The following is a 21,392-nucleotide window of genomic DNA, read 5'->3' on the forward strand; positions in this document are numbered from 1 at the left end:
GATTGAAACTTTAAAGCAGACAATACAAGAAGTCAGAATGATAGAATAACGAAGTTGGAAGGGACCTTGGAGGTCTTCTAGTCCAACCCCCTGCTTCAGCATGAGACCCTTTGCTATTTCAGACAAATGGCTGTCCAGTCTCCTCTTAAAAATCTCCTGTGATGGAGCACCTAGAACTTCTAGACGTAAGCCATTCCGCTGATTAATTGCTCTTAATGTCAGCAAGTGTCTGTTCAGTTCTAAGTTGGATCCTCTCCTTGATAGGTTTCCATTTGTTACTTCGGGTCCTAGCTTTGGATCCTATGGAAAATGGGTTGTAGTCCTCGACTTACAACCACAAATGGGACCAAACTTCCCATTGCCCAGCAAGGCGGTTGTTAAGCGAGTCATACCTGATATTGCCGGTGTTTTTGCCACAGTTGTTAAGTGTATTGCTGTAGATTTTACATGAATCATGCAGTCGTTAAGCTAATCCAGCTTCCTCCATTGACTTCGCTTGACAGAAGCCGGCTGGGAAGGTCACAAATGGCAATCACATTGACCCCAGGATGTTGCAACTGTCATAAACACATGCCGGTTGCCAAGCACCTGAATTCTGATCACATGGCCGTGGAGATGCTGTGACGGTTGTAAGTGTGGGAACCAGTCATAAGTCACCTTTTTTTTCCAGTGTCTTCGAATGGTCACTAAACAAGTGGTTGTAAGTCAAGGACTATCTGTAGTATCTCCCCCCCCCCCTCGATTACGCAGCTTCTGCTGCTGTGTAATCCTAGGGATATATATATATATATATATATATATATATATATATATATATATATATATATATATATATATATATATGTTATATTTATGCTGATAAATAAATAAAGGGAGACTAGTATAGATCTATTTCAAGCTATTTAGCTCTCATCAGCTAGCCACACCCTTGTTGGGAATAGCTTGAAATAGATCTATACTAGTCTCCCTTTATTTATTTATCAGCATAAATATAACAAATGTAACAAAAAGGCAACAGTAAAAAAATATTGGGTTTCTGTCTGGATGGTCTCTTGTGACGAGCCGAAGACAGAGAGTGGAAGTGTGACCTTCCTCCCATATTTGGGCATACCAGGGGTTGTGACTTTATATATATATATATAAATATATACATTTAGTGTCACAACCCCTGGTAAGCCCCAATTATGGGAGGAAGCTAACTGCTTCCATCATCTGTCAATCGGCTCGTCACAAGAGTCCATCACGACAGAAACCCAATATTTTTACTGTTGCCTTTGTTATATTTGTGTGTTTTTATTTGTGCTGATAAATAAATAAAGGGAGACTAGTATAGATCTATTTCAAGCTATTTAGCTCTCATCAGCTAGCTAAATATATAATCATATATTTGATTCAAAAAGTCTCAGTCAGACGGTACTTTCCACTGGAGCCTAAGATGAAGAAAAAACCTTAGTTTTTGTTAAGAGCTTTTTCCTTGTTAAGTGATGATTATAAGTTGCTTAGCAATCAGGGAGCAAATGTGACTTCATACCTGCCATGTTTTCAAATGTACAGGGCCCTTTGCACCCTCCTTTGCAGCCACAGCCACCACCACAGCATCCACAGCCGTCCCAACCATCCCAGACTCACCACCAGCCGCACCAGTCTAACCAGCAGCAGCAGCAGCACTTGCTGCCTATGCCTCCCCAGCCTCTGATTCCGGTGGCCCCATCCCAGTTCAGGCCACGCCTACAGACTTCACAGCCAAGCAGTAATCGGATGCCATACCAGCAACGGCAAAGTCTGGTAAAGGCCAGGCATGTAAGTGTCCTTTCCATATAGAAACAAACACGGGCTCTTATTGGGCAGGGGCAAGACCTGAACCATCACCTTGGAAAAAGGTGTGAGTTCTTAGCACCCCTGCTGATGGCCCCTGACCGGTCCCCTGTGCCTGCATTCTATTAGTTCTGCCCTCAACAGATGATAGGTGGCTGGAATCTGAAACATTTTTATTTGGAACATTTATATCCAGCTTTTCTTCTGGGAGGTTGTGGGAATACGTGACCTGACAAAAGCGCGAATGTCATAAGCACGCCGACAAAACCGCGGTGTTAAAACTGCGATGTCAAAAGCGCGCCGACAACAGCGCGCCGATAGAAGCGCAATTTAAGGTAAGGTAAGGTTTAGGGTTAGGTTTAGGGTTAGGTTTAGGGTTAGGGTTAGGGTTAGGGTTAGGTTTAGGGTTACATTACAGCGCGCTTCTGTCGGAGCCCTTTTGTTGGCGCGCTTTAGGGCTAATTCGTTGCACGGTTTTGTCGGCGCGGTTTTATCACCGCGGTTTAGTCAGGCGCGGTTTTGTTGTTCGCGCATTTGTGGTGGAACCGTGGGAATAGGGGCTGTCCAACAGTTTTATTCATTTATTTAAATTTATTGGCCACCCAGCTTTAATGTGTTATGGATGTAGGGGGGGGGGGTAAAACAATAAAAATATCCTTAAAAAACCCCATCAAATTGCATGGACAGCCCAGGCTAAAATAAACGAACAAACAGCAAAACAAAACAGGGGCCTTAGACAAATAAACCTGCCATGATGGTTTCAATAAACATAAACCTTGGTTTTGAGAACAAACTCAGATTTTCAAAGCTTTCCAGAAGCCCAGGAGAGGGGGCTATCCTTATCTTTGGGGGAGATGTTGTTCCAGAGGATGAGGACCACAGTACAGAAGGTATGCTTCCTTATCCCCACACAATGACAAGGTTTAATAGAGGGAACCTGGAGAGCACTTTTGATCTCTCAGATACCCAGACTATGCAATATAGAAGTTATAGTGATACCTGATAAATTATTTCACTCAAAATTAGGCTGAAAGAGTTGTCCAGTTATTCCTATAGATCAGGAAAGAACCAAGAAGGCCCATTGGCTCATGCCCTCTCTCTTAACCTCTAGAAAGTGCTCTGGAGGTAATTGCATCCCATCTGTTTTCCTTTCTCCCCTCATTCCACACCCCCTTCTACATCCCCTGTGAAGTGTACTTTAATATGACTCCATTCTCTCATCTGTTGACATAGTAGATTAGATGGAGTCAAGCTACCACCATATAGGTAAGCACTTGTCTTTGAGTTGATTGGACTCCCAAGTGTAAGGTGCCAGGAGCTGGGGATAAATACTGTGTTTCCCCCCAAAATAAGACCCAACCAGAAAATAAGCCCTACCATAATTTTTCCAGGATGCTTATAATATAAACCCTACCCCAAAAATAAGCCCCGGTTAAGCTAATCAGCCAGATGGACATATTTAGTACTTTATTTCTCTGAAAATAAGACCTAACTAGAAAATAAGCACTAATGTGTCTTTTGGAGTAAAAATTAATAGAAGACCCGGTCTTATTTTTGGGGAAGCACAGTAGTTTGTAAAGGGCTATAAATTGTCTGCCATTATCATGGATTATAAGCTCAATATCAGGAGGCGTAAAGAGTTTCCTCATTTATCCCACCACTGGGCCTGTGCCACCCAACTACGGATAGCCTGGAGTGAATGGTATTTATTATAGCCCCATCCCCCAGGGAGCCACGAATAAGGCTGAAAGAAAGAAAACATCTTTTTCTTCCTAATAATAAAAGAAAATAAAAAGGCACTCTAAAACTATCACCTTGCAATTTACAAAGCTGTTAGTCCATCTGAAGGGGCTTGTACCACATTATAATTCCCAAGACACAAATTGGCACCCAGATACTTACAGTATTATTAGAGAATACATGGTAGCAAAGAGAAGTAGGGTTGAACATCAGAAAACAATAGTACGGGTTAACAAAATAATAGTAAGGCAAGCTCATCTGAAATGAAGACTGAGCTTATTGGAATTACAGGTAGTCCTCGACTTACAACCACAACTCAGCCCACAGTTTATGTTGCTACGTGAGAGAGTTGTTGAGTGAGTTTTGCCCTGTGTTACGACCTTTCTTGTTACGTTTGCTAAATGAATCACTGCAGTTGTTCAGTTAGTAACATAGGTCGTTAAGTGAATCTGGGTTCCTCATTGACTTTGCTTGTCAGAAGATGTCAAAAGGTGATCATGACATGACCTCAGGACACTGTCATAAACAGGAACCAATTACGAAGCAATTGAATTTTGATCACGTGACCATGAAGATGCTGCAATGGCTGTAAGTGTGGAAAACAATTATAAGTCACTTTTTCCAGTGCCGTTCTAACTTTGAATAGTCACTAAACAAACTGTTGTAAGTCGAGGGCTACCTGTATGGTTGTGAAACTAACAAGACTAGGATTCGGGCACACTGAAACTAAAACCAAAACTTGTAACCCAATCCAACTTGTTACTTACAACAAATTCTGGAATTCTTCATGCCATTGATTATTTTCTGAGTTCTAGAAGCTTCTTGTTCCATATTACTTGGAGCAGGGCAGTCTTTTCTTTCCTCCAGACAGACCTTGAAATGAAATGCCTCTAACGAAGTCCTTTCTGGCTAGTTAATCTCAGGGTAGGAGAGGGGTGTTGTTGTTAGGAGAGCTGTGTTTAATAGGACCTCTCAGCTTTTCTTGCTAGAGGGAGAAGGTTATATCATCTGTTCATCAGTTCTTCTCCATTGAAGAACCCTGAAATTTGACTTGGTAGAGGACAAGACCTTTACATCTTTACAGGATAAGATTTTTTTTTTTTTTTGGTTTCAGAACACACCAACACAAAGCATTGTGAAACGCCCGAACCAGCAGGCCCAATCATCTGCCTCAAGGAATAGTAATTTGCGTGAATTACCAATAGCACCTTTGCCTGCGATTGAGACTGCTAACAATAACCGACGAACTCCAGCTCCCTCTGTCCCAGTGAAAGCGGTTTCTAGTGCTACCGTTGCTATGAGACCGCCTACAGGTGTCAAGAACCAACCGGAAAAGATGGAGTCCAAGCCTAAAACAGTTACTCCTGCGACTCAGCCCAAAGTGGAGGTCAAATCTGAACCAGAGGTAAGACTCCCCCTCTAGCAGAGGCTTAGGTGCATTGGGTGCCCATTTTTGTTTCAACAACGATTTTGACCAAAAGAATATTTGCGTTTCAGTACTCTACTCATGTTCCAGTTTTATTCTGCCGAAATGCATTCTTTTTTTATCTTCAAAAACTAAATTTTGATTTAACAGACCACTCAGACAGAAGAGATGTTCGTTAATCCCCAATGTCTATTAAATCTGAAAGGTCACTGCGGTGGCGTAGTGGTTAGAGTGTAGTATTGCAAGCTACTTCTGCTGCCTGTTGGCTGCCTGCAATTTGGCAGTTTGAATCTCACCAGGCTCAAGGTTGACTCAGCCTTCCATCCTTCCGAGGTGGGTAAAAAATGAGGGCCCAGATTGTTGAGGGCAATATGCTGATTATGTAAACCGCTTATGACTGTCAAGCACAGTGAAGCGGTATATAAGTCTAAGTGATACTGCTGTTGCTCCTGCATTAAAAAAACCTGATTGCTGTTTTGCACATGTCTAAAAATATGCAGCCTGGAGTGCCCTGTTGCATTGCAAATGGAAGCGAAGGAAAACTCCTTCTACCAGTCTTTCCAGTGGCATACTGCTCCATTCTTTCCATCTTTTGCTTGATGGACCAATAGCCATGACTCTTGGTGGTGTACAGTCCTATCACAGCAGTGCAAAGCATTAGAACAATCAAAGTGGTATAAACCCATGTCTCAATTACAAACCTGGAAATCAGAATCGTATCCCCAACACCATCTAATCTCATCTGATTACTTCACCCTTCCCTAAAACCTGGATGAACAGCCAGGTCTTCAGAACTCTACAAAAAACAGCTAGCAGGTTTGGGGGCATCAGAATCTGTGATGGGTACATTTCCACAGGGCAGGTGCAGCCACAAAGGAGGCTGACCTAATCTCAGTTTTTCCACTACAAATTTCTGTGGCTATGAAAGACAGTTGTTAAGTGAATTTTGCCCCATTTTATGATCCCTTGGCCTCAGTTGTTAAGTGAATGCTGTGGTCGTTAACCAAATCTGGCTTCCCCCATTGTTTTTGCTTGTCGGAAGCTGGCTGGGAAAATTACAAATGGGAGGGTCACATGACCTCGGGACAGTTCACACAGCTCTTCGTAAATTCATGCCAGTTTGCCAAGCACCTGAATTTTGATTTCATGATGATGGGGATGCTACGATGGTCGTAAGTGTGAAAGCTGATCATAAGTCACTTTTTTCAGTGTCCCTAAACTAATGATTGTAAGATGAAGTCTATCTGTATTTCAATTCAATAGATGCACTAGCGAAACAGTTTCTGTGGAGCTTTCCATTTTGGGTGTGTGTGTTTGAGTTTCTAAATAAAAATATCCTCTAAGTCACATGACAGGGAAAATAAATCCCACTTAACCTAAAAGCAGACATTCTTGCTAATACATAAAAGTGAGCAGATATCAGAAAGTAACAGCTGTTGATATTTCACTATATTGTAGCTGCACTGAAATATTTAGCTCTGAGGTGATTGCTTTGTTTTTTTTTGTAATATGGAGTATTTAAATGTAATATAATGGAGTGGAATAGATTACTTCCTGATTTAATCTTTTCAGCAGGAAAGATGTTCTTCTATTTAGTGGTCTTTGCAGCTTTAAGACCTGTAGACTTCAACTCCCAGAATTCCCTAGGTATTCATACAAGGGAGATATAAGCCTTACTATGGAAGCAGGGGACACTCGTGTTTAAGCAGCTATGTCTTTCCAGATTATTACATTTTCCCTTGAGCAGTAAGCTGGGGAGTGGATTGAGTGAGGTAAGAGCAAGAAGCAAGCCTGCTTTTATTGAACATTTCATTAAAATTATTACAGGTAGTCCTCAAGTTACGACTACAATTGAGCCCAAAGTTAATGTTGCTCAGTGAAACATTTATTAAGTGAGTTTTGCCCCATTTTATGACCTTTCTTGCCACTGTTGTTCAATGAATCACTGAAATGGTTAAGTTAGTAACACTGTTAAGTGAATCTGCCTTTCCCATTGACTTTGCTTGTCAGAAGGTGATCACATGACCCCGGCATACTGCAACTGTCATAAATATGAGTCAGTTGCCAAGTATCTGAATTTTGATCATGGGGATGCTGCAACAGTTTTAAATGTAAAAAACCCAGAGTCATGGAATCATGAACCCAGGCTGTTGGCTTTCCAGATAACAAGCCCAACATCTTTACCGCTGAGCCACTCTAGTAAAGGGTAGAACCCAGGTGTGAAATCCAGCAGGTTCTGGAGAACCGACAGCGGAAATTTTGAGTAGTTCGGAGAACCAGCAAATGTTACTTCTGGCTGGCCCCAGAGTGAGGTGGGAATGGATATTTTGCAGTATCCTTCCCCTGTCACGCCCACCAAGCCACGCCACACCTACCAAGCCACGCCCACAGAACTGATAGTAAAAAAAAATTGAATTTCACCACTGGCGGAACCTTTCAAATTGGATTTTTTCCGGAGCGAGGGACAGGAGGCTCCAGTGGATGGTATTAACACGCTCAATTGGCCACAAGACTGGGATGAAGCTGAAGCCACACATCTATGCTCCACCCTTTACTTCTAGTTTCATCTCAGTCCAGCCAAAAAACGAGACCTATTTTTTTGTCCTGTATTTTTACCATTCCTGGACCCTCCTTGCAATTGCAGTCCCCTTTGGAATCGCTCTTTCCTTCTGCCAGTAAGTTGCCTGGCTGGGGCATTCTATTTCTGGCCTCCAGGGGCACTATTTGTCTTGCTAAAGGCTGGGAAGGCTCGGTTGCCATTGCTAGGGCCATTTATTGAGAGGGCCATTTCCTCTGGCATTGCTGTTGGCCTACAGTAGCAGGCTGCCTGGTTCTTAGCATCGGATCAGGGCAAGGGCCCCAGGCCCAGCTCCTCTCAGGCACATCCTCCCTCTGCTCCAGTAAGCAGCCCTGTGTCTCCCTCCCTAGTTAGCAAAGGATCAGTGTCCGGGGATGAGGCCCAACTGGAACCTGATTTATCTGAAGATGAGGATGATTCCAAGCCTAATCCTCCAGCCTTCACTGGCCTTTTTCTGCCAAATTTATCCCGATCCCTCCTGCGCAAGGCGCATGCCACTGCATAGGTTGAGGAGGGTGAAGGGTCTAAGGAAGGAGCTAAGGACAGAACTAAAGAGGGTGCCAAGGAGGGGGGGGTGCAGCAAAGAAGCCTAGAGGCCCAGTCTTCTCTGAACCCAAGATGGTTAAGAAGGAGATCCCTGCCCCATACCTATTCTGGAGGTGGTAAAGAAACAATGGAAGAAGCCTACTGCCTTTCCCAACCCTGGTAGTAATGATAGGCACTCTTATAATATTGAGCCAGGCATTGCAGCTACCCACCGTGGACCCACCTGTGGTCGCCTTAGAATCACCTACCTCTCTGGTGGCCAAAGATGTGGCTGACAACCTTAAGGCAGATGACAGGAAAGCGGAGATGACTCTGAGGAAGACATTCCAGTTGGCGGCCTGGACCATCAAGTCTGCCTCGTTCTTCAATCGTACGCTATCCTGTGGATGGAGAAGATCCAGGAACGCATCCCCCAGAAGATATGCGGCTCCACCAAGACCTAAACAAGTTAGTGCCGGTGGTGCAGTTTTCCGCTGATACCATGTTGAATGACATGAAGTTTGCTTCCAGGGCAATGATGTCGTCCGTTACCTCTTGTCGCCTTCTTTGGCTCCGGAGTTGGCAAATGGACAACAAGTCAAAGTGGCAGCTGACATCAGCTGACTACACAGGGGGCTCTCTCTTCAGAGCTGCCCCTGACCCGCTCCTCGTGAAGGACAAGAATAAGAAGAAGGTGCTGCCCACTTTGGCAAAAAAGATGGAGCAGAAGTCTACGTCGTTCTACCGCAGGCCCTCATATCACCCTCAGGAGCAGGAGGGTCAACACAGCAGATACTATTCCCCTAGGTGGGAGAGGCAGCCTGAGAGAAGTTACAACAGAGATAGGCTCCGTTTCCAACAAGAGAGTAAGTGGCCCCTTTTGAGGGAGAGGTGGTCGTTCTTACCGCCGGGGCAAATAGGTAGTCTCCGACCCCACCCATTGGTGGTTGCCTGGCTCTCTTCCCTGAGGCCTGGGTGGAGATTTCCTCAGATGCTTGAGTGCTCAGCATGGTTACACATGGGCTTCAGCTAGAGTTCCTCTCCATTCCCCCAAACAACTTCTGCACATTTCCCCCCACTCAAAACATAGACAAGCGCAAGGGGATGCGTCAGGCTATTAAGCATCTGACATTGCTGCAATAGAACCGGTCCCTTCGGATCAGGTGGGTCAGGGATTCTATTCAAATGGTTAGGTTTTTCTGTTAACTTTGAAAAGAGGTCTCTCATCCCATCCACTAGGATCCTTTATTTGGGGGCTGTTAGAGATTCTCGTTCAGGGAACATTTTTCTCTCCCTGGACCATAAGTCCAGTTTGATTAAAATGGTTAAGCAGGTCCGCAGGGACCGTTAGGTTCCATAGCCCTTCTCTCCAGCTTGTTGGGAAAGCGCATATCCTGCATTGAGGTAGTACCGTGGGCACGATTGCATACCAGGACCCTGCAGTGCCGCCTCCTGCCATTCCAGAGGGCCAACACCAGCAGTTCGCTGGCCAAGGCCAAGGCCACCCCTCAGGTACTGATCTCCTTAAAGTGGTGGCTGTCCCCAGCCTTGCTCAAGGGGTGTGAGTTCAGGGACCAGGAGCGCCTCGTGCTCACCACGGACGTCAATCTTTTTGGCTGGGGGGGGGCGACCCTGGGATATCAGTTAGCCCAGGGTCGGTTGTCCTGGCAGGAGCTCCGACACAATATCAACTGGTTGGAGCTCCGGGTGATCCATCTGGTGCTTCGACACTTTCGGAGCTCCATCGGGGGCATCACATTCTGGTCCTCACCGACATTGTGGCGGCCAAGGCCTACATCAGTAGGCAGGCAGCACACATTACAAGGCACTGCAGGCCAAGGCAATGTCACTGGGCAGCTGGGCGGAGAGAGACACTTATTTTATTTTATTTATTTTATTATTAAAATTTATATGCCGCCCAATCCCGAAGGACTCCAGGCGGCTTACAAAAAAGAAAGAAGAGAAAGAAAAAGAGAATAATAAAAAGGACAATTTAAAATCACCAAACACATGCATTCGTTCTAATCGGGGCTGGACCTCAACAATGAGGTCAACAGCCCCAGGCCTGCTGGAACAGCCAGGTTTTAACAGCTTTCCTGTTTAACAGCAAGCTTTGACTTGCGGTCAATCCGGGCGGAGCACATCATGGGGATCTACAACTATCAGGCTGACTGGTTGAGTCGAGAAACGGTGGACAATGGAGAGTGGAGCTTCTCCATGGAGCTGTTTCAGAGCATCTGCCAGAGGTTCGGACAACCGGTGGTGGACCTCTTCGCCACTCCTGCCAACGCCCAGCTTCCCTGGTTCTTTTCTTGGTTCCCAACTCAGGGAATCGAGGAGGTCGACGCCCTTTGCACAAGGTGGCTGGGTGGGCTACTGTACGCTTTTCCTCCCCTCCCCCTCATTCCCAGGGTAATTCAGAAGCTAGTCAGGGAACAGGCGGAGCTGATCCTGGTGGCACCTCACTGGTCGAGGAGGGCCTGGTTTGCGCATCTCATGACCCTGTCGGTCCGGCCTCAATGGAGGATCCTGGAGGGGGAGATAGCGTTGCACCAGGGGAAGCTAGTGCATCCGGAGCCACACTGGCTGCAACTAGCTGTGTGGAGATTAAGCGGGAGTGCCTGAGGGAGGCTCACTTGTCTCTGCGGGTGATTAGAACCACAGAGGCCTCGTGCAGACAATCTACTATGAGGATCTAAGACTCCACCTTCGTGGCCTGGTGTAAGGTGAACCAGGAGGTGTTGAGGTTAGATCCGGTTTTTATGCCAAAGGTAAATTCCATTTTTCATCGTTCCCAGGAGGTTGTACTTCCGGATTTTTGTACGGATCCGGTTAGGGAACGTGAACAGCAATGGCACTGGTTGGAGGTCCTGCGTATTTATTTGAAGCGGACAGCCTCCTTCCGGAGGTTGGAGGCATTCTTATCTTTCCAACCTTCACCGCTGGGTAAGAAGGTGATGTTTTCCACCATTAGCCGGTGGGTCCACTTAGCTATTACCCTGGCATATGAGTCCCAGAGGTTGCCTGTGCTGGCCGGTATTATGGCACATTCGACGAGGAGCACTGCCACTTCGGTGGTTTGGGCTTCCCAGGCACCGATAGGTGACATTTGCAGAGCGGCTACGTGGGCTTCCCCATTGCTGTTTATTCGGCATTACAGGTTGGAGGTTCCACCACAAAACCGCGAAGCCCTTATCCGCGCCGACGTAAGTGCGGAGGCAAATCCGCGCCGTCCGAAGCGCTAAGAAAAAAATGACCCTACCGCGGTGACATAACCGCGGAGGGCAAATCCACGCCTACCATCCTAAACCTAACCCTAAACCTAACCCTAAACCTAACCCTAAACCTAACCCTAAACCTAAACCTAACCCTAAACCTAACCCTAAACCTAGGGGCTCGCAAGCGGGGCAGCGATGCGCGGCAGAGGCAGGCCGCCCTCTTCTTCCTCAACAACATCTCCTTGGACGGCCGGAGGAAGAGGCAGGGCAGGTGGCGTTGGCGGAGCCCGCGCCCCGCCTGCTGCTGCTGGCCTCGCTTGGCCCCCCCGCAGGCTTCCTGCTGCCCCCCCGCGGCTGAGCTGGACCCTTCCCGCAGGCTGGGCGCGGCCGCTGCCCTCCTGCCCCAGCTGCTGCTGGGCAGCCCGCTTTGCCCCGTGCCCGCTGTCGCTGTCAGCCCAGCTGCCCTGGCGGGGGTCTTGGTGGGCACCCCCAAGACGGGCATTGCGCCCCCCTAAACCTAATCCTAACACTTACCTTAATTTAAATCGGCCCTTTTGTCACCGCACTGTTGTCGCGGTGGTGATGACGTCGCGGCTTTAGCAACGCGGTTTAATCACCGCTATTTTGACGAGCGCGGGTTTGTCGTGCCACGGAGATTGGACACGTTCACATCAGCTGATGCAGCGTTTGGGCACAGGGTGCTACAGCAGATCATTGCAGATTGTTAGTTCCCTGCCCATGGGATTTAGCTTTGGTAGATCCCATCCGCTGGAGCCTCCTGTCCCTCGCTCTGGAAAATGGCTATAGGTCTTACCTGAACTGCTATTTTCGGGGCTGGGACAGGAGGCTCCAGTTCCCGCTCTAAGATAGTTAGTCTAGCTGGGGTGGTGGGAGTTCTCTCTGGTGCCTTGTTTTCATGTCTCCGGGGAGCTTGCTTCGATTAAACTGGAAGTAAAGGGTGGAGCACAGAGGCGTGTCTTCAGCTTCATCCCAGTTTCGTGGCCAATTGGGCGTGTTAATATCATCCACTGGAGCCTCCTGTCCCAGCCCCGAAAATAGCAGTTCAGGTAAGACCAACTGCCATTCTGCTCAGGGTGTTTACTTATTTAATTATTCTAAAACTGTATCGGAGTTTCCCAAGTAGGCAAGAGAAATGGGTGGAATGGTTAAGCATATGCAGGGTGGGAGAATTTGGTACAGATAGTCTTCAACTCATGGCCAGTTGGCACTAGAATTTCTGTTGTTAAGCAAAGCAGTTGTTAAGTCAGTTGCACCCAATTTTATCACCTTTTTTGCCATGGTTGTTAAGCAAATCACTGTAATTGGTAAGTGAATCAGATGGTTGTTAAGTGAATCCAGGTTTCCCCCATTGACTTCGATGGCTAGGAAGATTGCAAATGTCAATCATGTGACCCCGGAATGTTGCAGCCTTCGTAAATACATGCCAATTGCCTGAATTTTGATCATGTGATTATGGGGATACTGCGGTGGTTGTAAGTGTTCGGAGGTATTGTAACTTTGAAAGGTAACTACACAAAATTAAGGATTATTTATAGGAAGCAGTGAACTTTTAAGATTTTTTATACGCTCGAAAAAAATAGTCACAATTTCAGTTGGTGATTATTACATTAATTCTATTAATATTAATATGGTATCATTCTTCTCAGGTTTTTTTTCATTTTCTTGTAACTGCTTTCAGAACACATAATTTTCTTAACAGACTTTAGTATCAATATTTTTTTATTGGAAATGTTATATAGACAATAAATCTAAGCAGCTAAATCTATTATCAAAGAATAGTAAATTTATTGTACATTGTACATGGTTTGTAGCTTTCTGTAGGAGTAAAGTCTGCTGGTCCATTTGAAAAGCAGCAATTCACATTATTAAAGTATGTTGAAACTGCAAATTAAAAAAACAACAAAAAGATTTTTTTTTACTGTTAATTTCCCAGTAGCTTTGAATAAGGATATATATCCTGCTGGAGTTTTAAGGTTAGTGGAGAGATTATTAGGCACACAAAGGCTGCAATACTTTCTAAAAAGCTTAAGGCTGGAATATTAAAGCCATTCCTGATATTCCATTAATATTCCAACATTGCGTTTGGCAACATTTTAATTCTGAAGAGAGTGCATGAGTTCAAGGTCAGAGAGATTGACTTGCGCTGTTCATTATAACCAATTATTGTGTGACAAATGAGTTTCAGATCAGGCTGAAAATTCTGTAAGAAAAATCAATAGTTCTAATCAGGGCCTTTCAGGTCATTTACCATCCTACCTTTTGTTAGTTTGTCAGAAAAGAGCAAGATAAAAACTGTGTGACACAGTGGGCTGCCTCTTATTGTTACTGCTCCCATTTGAAACAATATTTGAGTTCTTGAATTATATTAATAGTTTAATTAGTTTTAGCAACTTCTAAATGAGTTCCGATTTAGAAGGCTTCAGTTTCAGCTTTCTGATTTACTGTATTTAAAAAATCCAAAGTAAGAGTAAAATCCTCCTCGTTGCTTGTTTGATTAATTGCTCATTAGCCTTTGTTAGCAGCTTTGTTATTAAACAGAGGGCATTTCAGTTAATTTAAGAATACCACTGGGAAAGCCATATATATATATATATATATATATTTGCCAGACGTAACTTTATTTTTGTGGCTATCCTGCAGTTTCCTGATGAAGATGAGGAAACCAGGCAGTACCGCTTGAAGATTGAAGAGCAGAAACGCCTGAGAGAAGAGATCTTGAAACAAAAGGAGCTCAGGCGGCAGCTTCAAGCTGGGGCCCGAAAAAGAGAACTGCTGGAAAGGCTGGCACAGCAGCAGCAACCACAAGGCTCTGCAGGCCAACAGGAGGAAGAGGACCCTCCACAGCTGCCCACCAATGGAAACCCATTGCTTTCTCTTCCTGGTGCTCAGCCCCGCCAAAATGTGAAATATAGACTCATGGTTAAAAAACAAGAGGTGGCCATTCCAGGCTCCCTGACTGTTCTACCTAAGCCTGCGAACGTTCTCCAGGCTGGAGACGGCGCACAATTTCAAGGACAGCAAATAAAAACCATAAAGCAACTACGGCAGGCTAGGACAGTACCTGAAAGCGAGCTCCAGCCGCCCTATAAAGCTTTGCAAGTGAAGTCTCCTGCTGCTGCTCAGGTGAACCTGCCTCCGATTAGTCGGGTGGCACTGGCGCAAGGCCAGCCTCAGGAGGTGAAGCCTGGGATGAAAAGGACTGTCATGCAGCGGGCAAACAGTGGGAGTGGCGATGGGCCCCATATCGGCACCAAAGTCAGGGTGATAAAATTATCAGGAGGGGTAAGTTACCAGGCATGTCTCTCTTACTGTTGTGATCTGTCCTGTCGGTGTCATCCTCGGAAGCTCAGCTACAGAATTGTCTTTCCAACACCCATTTGTAGCTTTTCCCCGACTAACTTCGAGGGGAAAGCTAAGCACAAAGATATATGCCACTAATGATATGACTCTCTCCCCTCCCTACACATCACAGCATGGGTGGACATTAACCTTTATTATGATCTTAAATGGCCACATTGAACTGATGGAGCTACAAAATGCAGGCTCAAATGTTAAGTAGTGTAAAAGCACACTCCTTGGGGTAATTATTTAGTAGAAATAGTGAACATTTGATATTTAACTGTAATTACAAAAGAAAGTAGCAGTGAATATCAGGTAAGTAATTGCATATGGTTAAGGGCCAGAAGAGCAATGCCATATTTTTTTTTTTTTGGCTCCTTTGGCAAAAACATAAACATGCTCACCACCTAGACCTAGAAAAGCTCAGAATTCTAGACTTAAGATATACTGTAATTTCCATTGAATGTATATTGTATTATTTTTACAACAGGAAATGCGATGTAACAGGGGTCCCCTGGGCTGCAGGGGACCACAGCCAGTACAGAACTGGGAATGTGGGAGCGGTGGATGAGCGCACATGTACGCGTAGCTCTGCTTCCATGCACAGCGGGAGAGCGCGCACGCCCACCACTTGTGCAAATGGAGTGGTGCATTGTCCTGCCGCTTATGCAGAACCATCCCTCTCTCCCCCGCCCACCCCCTGCCGGTCCGCAAAGCTGGAATGGTTGGAGACAGCTGTGATATAAATCAAAAGAGTGGGAGAGAATAGGAAGCAAAAACAGTACAGTTTATACGTACGTTGCATGGAGCTGGAAAAAAGGGGCGATTGTTTTTCTGATTAAAATGTGCAATTGGTCTTCTGGAATGTTCACATATAAAAGTGTGCAAGACAAACCTGAAAAGAGGGTGGGGCTTCCTAAATGCATCTAGTGACAGATCATATCAATAGAATCTTTTTTCCTTCGATCTTAATATTAGAATTCAAAGTTATGAAATTAAATGTAGAGAGATTCAGTACCGACAAAAAGAAGAAAAAAAACATTCTGAAATTGGGGAAGTCGCTGCTAGTAATTATAGTAATAGGAGCCCATTTAAAAATGAACACCAGTGATTCATTGCATTGATTAGGTTATACTGGTATTGATGGTCGTTTAGAAGCTTCTGAACTATAGCTGGGAAATAGTGATGGAAAGGGACGTCATTATCACTGTCATTATGTACTGTATATACACAACAATGTGAAATCACAGTTGCCATTTTTAGCTGGTGCACATCAAAATTATTCTCAAGAACCTAGGATGTCGCAATATCGCTGCAGAGCCAAGCAGTATGGCCTTTTGTAATTGGCAGATGAAAATTTTGTTAATGTGCATGTTTTCTTAGGGCCAGCCAGGATTTCTGGTATGGCAGCCAAGGTAGCAATAGCCACTGGGACCATCAGGCAGGCTTATCCTATAGTCTTTCAATTTGCATTTTCATATCTAATATGTTGCATTTATTATTATTTAAATGTATATGCCAACTTCCAGCCATTGCTGGGTAGTTTACCAGTGATTTAAACATAAAAACCAATAAAGTCAAGGGAGGAAAAAAAAGAGTTAGAGATGACAGAATAACAAACAGGGAAGAAATGAAAGAGAATGGCCTAAATTAAGAGATGTCAGTCATCGCCAGTAAAGTCCTGAGTGTTTAGGTCCCTTCGAAACATCAGGACGGGGGTCATTCAGATCTCCAAGGGATCTTATTCCATAAGATAGGTGCTGCAGATGGCATTCCTTAAATGAAGGAACCAGGAGTATGCCAACCTTGCCATATTGATTGGGCAGAGAGTATGTGAAATGCAGTAGGTAGCTCTTCAAATAACTAAGCCTTATGCCTATCTACATAGTCCAGGTATATGAGCTTGCCAAATGCACCCATTAGGCCACTGGATAGTTGGGTTATTTTTACATTCTAATCTCTATTCTACTTTAACTTTACTTTAGAGCCGAGGTGGCGCAGTGGTTAAATGCAGCACTGCAGGCTACTTCAGCTGACTGCAGTTCTGCAGTTCAGCTGTTCAAATCTCACTGGCTCAGGGTTGACTCAGCCTTCCATCCTTCCGAGGTGGGTAAAATGAGGACCCGAATTGTTGTTGGGGGCAATATGCTGACTCTGTAAACTGCTTAGAGAGGGCTGAAAGCCCTATGAAGCGGTATATAAGTCTAACTGCTATTGCTATTAACCATTTTATATTCAGGTTATATCAATCATTAGAAAACTTTCAAATTATTTTAAACCTAATTATACACTTGAAAATACTATTATGTCATTTGTTATCCCTCCCCCCCCTTATGTACATATTTAAACATACACATACTTAACTTCAATTGGAAGGGAAACCAATTGATTGGATTGGTTTTTATTAATTTTTAAAACTACACAGTAATCTTGCTTACTGTTATTTACCACAATATTCAAAAATCTCCCCTTTTTAGTGTTGCCACAAACCTGTGTCTTGACATTTTGGGGGGCGAGGGGGGTGGCTTTTTGCCTCTAAAGTACAGTGTCTCTTTATACTTTGGTCTCTCTTGCAGAAAACAGGAAGAAACCTGCTTTGGATAGTTCCACCACTGACTGCAATTCAGACATTAGAAAATGGGAAGAAGTGGCTGATTGTACTTCTTTCCCAAAAAATTAAAATGTGGTATAATTGCAAATCTGTTATCTACATAAGAGTATTGGTGCCGTAAGGTAAAATGGTAACTTATTACCACTTAAATATGGCAGCAGACTCTCCGTATATACCCCCAATATCCCTGTATCTTTGGGTTCTGCAAGCCACACATATCTGGTCATTTTCTATCTCTGCTTTAAAAATAATAGACAGCTATTACATTCAAAATGTGATAGATTTTAAGCTGAAGGGTAAATGGTTCCCTTCCTCTTATTTTCCAGGTATAAGAATAGCAAGACTTTTTAAAATGGAAAATGTTGTGGTACACAGATACTAATGTAATATGTGCATTCAAACACATACATTTTCATATTCTGCAGTTGCAACTATATATTATTCTGTCAAAAATCTTCAGCCCGAAGTGCATATAAACAGTACCGGAGGGTGTCCCAAAGAAGCTCCCCCACCCCCAAAGGCAATTTTTGTGTTTTTTCTTTTGAGAACATTTTATTTCTCATTCAAGAAGCATCTTCAGTTCTAATTAACTGGTAGGGAATGGAATAATGTATATTCTTTGTAGTAATCCAGTCATTACCATTCTGAGGGTTGGTCCTTAGCTCTCTGAGAATTGTTGTGGCCACTTGGGGGTTTATCTGTATCCTCAGAGTCACCTAAACGAGAATGTAAACGGATATGGAACCTTCTTGGAACTGCTGAAAGAACTGCATTGTAAATAGGAGATAGGTGGTCTCACATCTCTCCCCCTCTGTTGAGGGAGGGCTATTCAATTTTGACATAGATTGACTCTTTGACTCCTGTTTCAAACCATTGATCCTCTCTGTCCAAAATGTGAACTTTGATGTCTTCAAAAGAGTGAACTTTGTCTTTCAGATGCAGATGGACTCCTGAATCCTGTCATGTGTTTGTTCTCCTATGTTGTGCCATGGGTTTGTGAAGTGGTTGTTTTGTTTCCCCAATGCACAAGACTGCACATAAGTCACTGTGTTGCACTACATATATCACATTGCTCTGTTTGTGTCAGGCTGTTTTGCTCTTTGAGTGAACAAGCTTCTGTCTTAATGTATTCCTGGGTTTAAAGTGTGTATGTATGTTGTGTTGGTTGTAAATCCCCAGTAAAAGGAAGAACAGAAACACAAGGAAGCCTTCAGAACTTATAATTACCCTAATTGGACCTTCAACAAATCTACAAAAAGATCCAGCAGGACTTCCTTTGTAACAGACAAAGAAGAAAACAACAAACGGAACATCATCATTTCATAAGTTGCAGGAATATTGCAAAAGCTTAGGAGGATTTTTAGCCACTACAACATACATGCACACTGTAAACCCAGGAAAACATTAAGACAGTAGCTGGTTCACCCCAAGGACAAAACATTTAGACACAAATAGAGCAATTGTGATATATGTGGTGCAGTGCAGTGAGATGTGCAATCTGTACATTGGGGAAACAAAACAACCACTTCGCAAGCCCATGGCACAACAAAGGAGAACAAATTTATCAGGACAAGATTCAGCAGTCCATCTGCATCTGAAAGGCAAAGGTCACTCTTGAAGATAACCAAGTTCCCATTCTGGACAGAGAGGAGCACTGGTTTGAAAGAGGAATCAATGTAGCCATCTATATGACTGTATCTTATGTTGTATCTTATGATTTATGGTGAACATATTTTATGATTATGGTCATGATTCATCATTTGTTGCTTGTATGTACACTGAGATCTTATGCATTGCAGTCAAATACCTTGTGTGCCCAATCAGACTTGGCCAATAAAGAATTCTATTCTGTAGCAAAATTGATATAGCTCTCTCTCAACAGAGAGAGAGGGATATGACATCACATATCCCCTGTTTACAAGCCATCCATTCAACAATCCTAAGAAGATTCCACATACATTTGCACTCTGATTCAGATGACTCTGAGCATATAGCCAACTGGGAAGATCGCAAATGGCAATCAGGTAATCCCGGGACATTGCAACTGTAGTAAGTGAATGTTGGTTGCCAAGTGCCCAAATTTTTGTCATGTGAATAAAGGATGCTGCAACAGTTGTAAGTATGAGGAGTGGCCACAAGCCACTTTCTTCAGTGCCACTGTAAGTTTGAACAGTTACTAAACTAATTGTAAGTTGAGGACTACCTGTATTCAAAAGGTTTCTGGGGAAGGTGAAAGAACCATAGTATTCTTCTTTTAATGACAAACAGCTAGTTCTATGCAGTTGTATATGACATTACTTTGAAATTCTTTCTAAATGTCAGATACTATGTTTACTTGTAAATGTGAGCAGCCTTGCAAATAACTCAAGTAATTAACTCATTTATTTTAGGAGTCGTACTTTCTTAGAAAAAGGGACTTCCATTATGTTTTACAATTTTGTAATTAATGCCTGCAATGAGATTGAGAGGATTTTGGCTCTAAAAATTACTCAAAGTGCATCAAACCCCCACTGTGTTCACTTTAATGTAGCAGCTGTTCTGCAGGTAAGTAAGAAGACACTGAGGTCATGGAATCTCTCTTTTTGCATTTTGTCACCAAAAGAGCAGAGTGGCATTTAATGCATGATAGCTAAAATTGATGAAAATTGCTCCAGCAGAATTTCTCAATGCTAAAGAAACCAACTGACTTTAAGTTGCCTTGATAGTTCTTATTCCTAATAGGACATGCAGTATTTTGGCAAGAAGATCATCTTTCCAGCAAATCCTCTGGTTCTAGTCTTTATGCTTGTAGAATTGTTCTGTACTAAGAGTAGAATGTTCTCCTTTCAGTATGGAGCAGGAATATCTTGCAGCTCAGAACGCTATTGTAGTCATCTGAAATTCTCTTTCTGATTTTGACAGACCTGTTTTCTTCAGAGCCTTTTGGATTGTGTCCCAATCCAAACCCAATCCAAGGTGTGGGATTTTTCCTCCGCTTCTCTGAAAGGCAACTGGATTTCCTTGGTGTTTTCTTTGAAAATGTTTTGTTTCTCATCCAAGAAGCTTCTTCAGATTTTCTTCAAAGAAAACGCCAAGAAAGTTTGGTTGCCTTTTGGAGAAGAAAAAACCCAACAACTTTGGAACAACCATGATTGAGAATCTCCATAGACCTATGATGGAGAACCTATGGCATGCATGCCACAGGTGACATGCAGAGCCCTCTCTGCAGGCAGGCCAGCCATCGCTACAGCCCAGCTCCACTGTGCATTTGTGCTCACCTCCCGCTAGCCAGCTGATCTTCGTGTCTCTGCTGAGCATTCGTGGGAGGCGGGATGCATACGCAAGGGGGCACTCACATTGCATTTTGGGGCCTCGCATAGCACCCCTGTTCCCTGTTTCGGTTTCCAGTTTGGTGCAGGAGGCCTTCCAGGCCCAAAACAGGGCACGGGGGGGGGGATGCCCACCCCGTTTTGGGCCTGGAAATCCTCCCGCACCAACCTGGATGCCAAAAGTGGGTGGAGGGTCAAGTGCTGGGGGTGGGGTAGCAGGAGGGTTGCACTCATTTTGGGTGGGGACGTGCGTAGACACTTTCAGCACACGATGACCAAAAGGTTAGCTATCACTGTCCTTTTGAACTGCACATCACTCTGGAAATGAAGGTGGTGGGGAAGCATCTTGCTACCAGGAGTGAATGTGGGGGTTGGCTCACATGGCAGCAGTTCTTATAATAAGGGCAACTTTTCCCGAGATTCTGCAGCTGCCTTCCACAACTGCTCTGCACCTGTAGAAAAAGGTAGGGTTATTGAAGAAAATTATAACCATGTGACCTTGTTTTCAAATGCTTGACAGAAAAAGGGAGAATTATGATGCAAAGACAAACCTAAACATTTAGCACAAATAAAATGTAGTTACACTATGCACATAAATATATAATTATACCTCATAAATACAGTACATTTACAAACATTTGTAAATAAAGGTACTCCTGCAAGTAGCAGCACCTCACTGATTTTTGCTGATTTCATAAAGTTCAGAAGGATACAACTGCATCAGGTAGAAACAAATCAGAACAAAATGACCAACCATTTTTCTGTCATTGACAAGAAAGGATGTTGATATTTCTGTGTCAGTCTTAAGCAC

General features: G+C 43.9%; 1 protein-coding gene across 7 annotated transcripts in view; it reads left to right on the forward strand.

Annotated features, from left to right (window-relative positions):
* The window catches only part of RBM33 (RNA binding motif protein 33), a 129,419-nt gene that overhangs the window by 55,764 nt on the left and 52,263 nt on the right, over positions 1–21,392 (forward strand). For 4 of the 7 annotated variants that reach the window (XM_032237273.1, XM_032237275.1, XM_032237274.1 and 1 more), the window contains 3 exons: positions 1,555–1,800; positions 4,670–4,960; positions 13,964–14,605. In XM_032237273.1, the coding sequence (XP_032093164.1) occupies positions 1,555–1,800; positions 4,670–4,960; positions 13,964–14,605 (1,179 nt within the window). Of the gene's footprint in view, positions 1–1,554; positions 1,801–4,669; positions 4,961–13,963; positions 14,606–19,663; positions 20,454–21,392 lie in introns of those variants that run through there. The other 3 variants (XR_004256966.1, XM_032237277.1, XM_032237276.1) reach the window with 3 other exon arrangements.

Source organism: Thamnophis elegans, chromosome Z (genome assembly GCF_009769535.1).
Source record: "Thamnophis elegans isolate rThaEle1 chromosome Z, rThaEle1.pri, whole genome shotgun sequence".
Classification (NCBI taxonomy): Eukaryota; Metazoa; Chordata; class Lepidosauria; order Squamata; family Colubridae; genus Thamnophis; species Thamnophis elegans.